The sequence below is a fragment of the Salvia hispanica genome, chromosome 5, assembly GCF_029641045.1.
Source record: "Salvia hispanica isolate PSC_SH4W2 chromosome 5, Shi_PSC_v1, whole genome shotgun sequence".
NCBI classification, from domain to species: domain Eukaryota; kingdom Viridiplantae; phylum Streptophyta; class Magnoliopsida; order Lamiales; family Lamiaceae; genus Salvia; species Salvia hispanica.
In genome coordinates, this window is record NC_142696.1 from 33,081,462 (window position 1) to 33,084,056 (window position 2,595).

General features: G+C 36.7%; 1 protein-coding gene across 1 annotated transcript; it reads left to right on the plus strand.

The window, feature by feature from the left end:
* Positions 1-242: 242 nt before the first annotated feature.
* LOC125190652 (F-box protein PP2-A13-like) lies at positions 243-2,199 on the plus strand. Its single transcript, XM_048088003.2, has 3 exons — positions 243-665; positions 859-977; positions 1,532-2,199. The coding sequence occupies exons 1-3, from the start codon at positions 351-353 to the stop codon at positions 1,944-1,946; spliced, it is 849 nt and encodes a 282-aa protein (XP_047943960.2). The 5' UTR covers positions 243-350; the 3' UTR covers positions 1,947-2,199.
* The last annotated feature ends 396 nt before the right edge of the window (positions 2,200-2,595 follow it).

The window sequence follows — 2,595 nt, forward strand, 5'->3', positions numbered from 1 at the left end:
GATTTTCTTCAACTACCGGTAGGATTTGGTTCACTAAAATTTCAACTCTCTCTTTGATCACTAAATAAATTTGCAATAAGGCGGTATTGCTAAAGTAACAAGTTGTCTTATTTATGGTCTATCTCAATGGAGATCCTACAACAAACCGTATCTAGTAAGTATTTAAATACATGCACGTATATAAGAGCCATGTATTATGTATACACACAAAAATTGGGTGTGTAAAAGTACACACACAAACCACCTACATATCACCCACTTATAATAATATCTCAACACAAGAGGCTTTATTTTCAAAGCACAAATACCACATCCACTAATCACCATTTCTCTCTCTCTCTCTATAGTATATGTGTATGGGGTCTGGTTTTTCTGGGATGGGCGGCAGCAGTGAGGGAGAGGGAGAGAAGGGCCTTGGAGAGCTGCCAGAGAGCTGTATAGCTTGGGTTCTTTCATATCTGGAGGCATCGGAGATCTGCAGAGTCGCACGTGTGAACACAACTTTCCACAGAGCTTCTTTGTCTGATAGTTTATGGGAATCAAAATTGCCTGAAAATCACGAGATTCTTTTAAGGAAGGTGTTCGGCGGAGATCCTTCGTTTTCGACCAAGAAGGACATCTATGCAACCCTCTCCACGCCCTTCCGCTTCGCCTCTCACACTAAGGTTAGCTGCTACTCAGTTCCACCTACTCATTTATAGAGATGTCAGGATCGCCATTTTTATTGTTGTGAGACAAGAAAGGATTTCAATATCGGGTCTACTTTACTACTATTATGTTGTAATTATGATTTTTTTTTTATTTGTATTTGACCTTGCTTGCTTGATTAAATGTTATGCTTTTGATGGTGATTTTTAGGAGGTTTGGTTGGATAAAAAGAGAGGAGGAATTTGTGCGGCTATTTCATGGAAAGCATTGAAAATTACAGGCGTAGAAGATCGCAGATACTGGAACCACATCTCTACTAATGAATCAAGGTATCAATTCTAAATAAATTAACAGTTTCATCACACCATTTAAACATTGGATTGAATCTCCCCCCATTATCTAAGATCTGTAAATGAAAAATAAAATTAATCGTATATATGAATCCATTTTTTTGGAATTGATTATATTTTTAAAAAGATAAGTTCATGGTCGGTACAAGGTCATTCACTCGTATCCTTTCCTACTTTTGTCACGTGTTTAATTATATGCGTGTTTACTCCCTCCGGTCCATTAATGGTCCCATTTAATTATATGCATGTTAACATACGAGTTTTAAGAATTTGTTTAACTTTATAAAAAAAAGTAGAAAGAAAAAATTAATAGAATATGGATCTTACTTTTATAATAATTGTGAGTGAAATGAGTTGGAAATGGGATCTATTTATCAAATAATATGATAATTAATGAGATGGGCCGAAAATGACAAAATAGACAATTATTGGGATTAGAGGAAGTATTATTTAGCTCCGTTTCAGTTTTACTAGCTAGTGGATTGCATTGAAGTTTTGTACATATAGAGAGTTGAATTTGTATGTATATATAGGTTTGGCACAGTTGCTTATCTCCATCAAACATGGTGGCTAGAAATAGGAGGCAGCTTGGAATTCGAATTCCCCGTCGGCACCTACAGCCTCTTCTTCCGTCTGCGTCTCGGCCGCCCCTCCAACGGCGGACGAATCCCTGAAAAGATTCACGGCTGGGATGTTAAGCCCATCACTTTCCAATTAGAGTCATCAAATTCCCGCCATACAAAATCCGAGCTCTTCTTCAACCAACAACCCAAATTCGAATGGTTATACCATCACGTTGGAGATTTTTCGGTCGAGGATTCTAATATTCCGACGTCGCTCAACTTCTCTATGACTCAGATTGACTGCACACACACTAAAGGTGGACTCTGTGTGGATTCAGTGTATGTCTTTCCTTTTACTGGACGACCATATCCACTCACATCATGAAGGGAAACAAGTAACTTAGCACTCCCTTCGGCCCAATAAAGTTTTTTGGGCGACACGAGAATTTATACAAATTAGTTTTGTATGTTGAGTGTAAAGAATAAAGTAGAGATAAATGTGTTCTTTTTTTAATAATGCGTCATCTTCAATAGAACGAAGAGAGTATGTATATTCTGTAATTTGGAGGTATGGGGGAAATTGACAACATTCTTGATACATGCCTACAGCTTAAATGCCAAGATTGTGTTTGTTATCAGTTTTTTCTGAATTGAAACACATTGTTGGAATTTTCATAGTCTCTGACAAATGATATGCAAATATAACATTTTGTGTAGCTTGGATTCAAATTATGTGATACTATACTTTCTGATGAACTAAATAGTCAATTAAATCACAAACTTTTGTGTATTGTGAAATTTTCCAACCTTAAATACCAAAAGATGTTATAAATCCCAAAGAAGGGAGAAAGAGAAGGGCAAACACCAGAAGTTCAACAAGGATATCAATTTTATCTTCTCTAACCATGCTTGCAACTTTTTTCTCATCAATCCCATAAATATCCCTCCATGTTCCACCATTTTTTACAACTCTGCCTCCAAACCAGTTTGTTTTTTTCGCATCTGCCTATCTATCACATAACATATGGGAGACC

Excerpts from the sequence above, each read along its gene's own strand:
- LOC125190652 (XM_048088003.2), top strand. The coding sequence starts at position 351 with ATGTGTATGGGGTCTGGTTTTTCTGGGATGGGCGGCAGCAGTGAGGGA. Across the intron at positions 666-858 it reads GCTTCGCCTCTCACACTAAG|GAGGTTTGGTTGGATAAAAA; the intron begins GTTAGCTGCTAC and ends GGTGATTTTTAG. Across the intron at positions 978-1,531 it reads ATCTCTACTAATGAATCAAG|GTTTGGCACAGTTGCTTATC; the intron begins GTATCAATTCTA and ends ATGTATATATAG.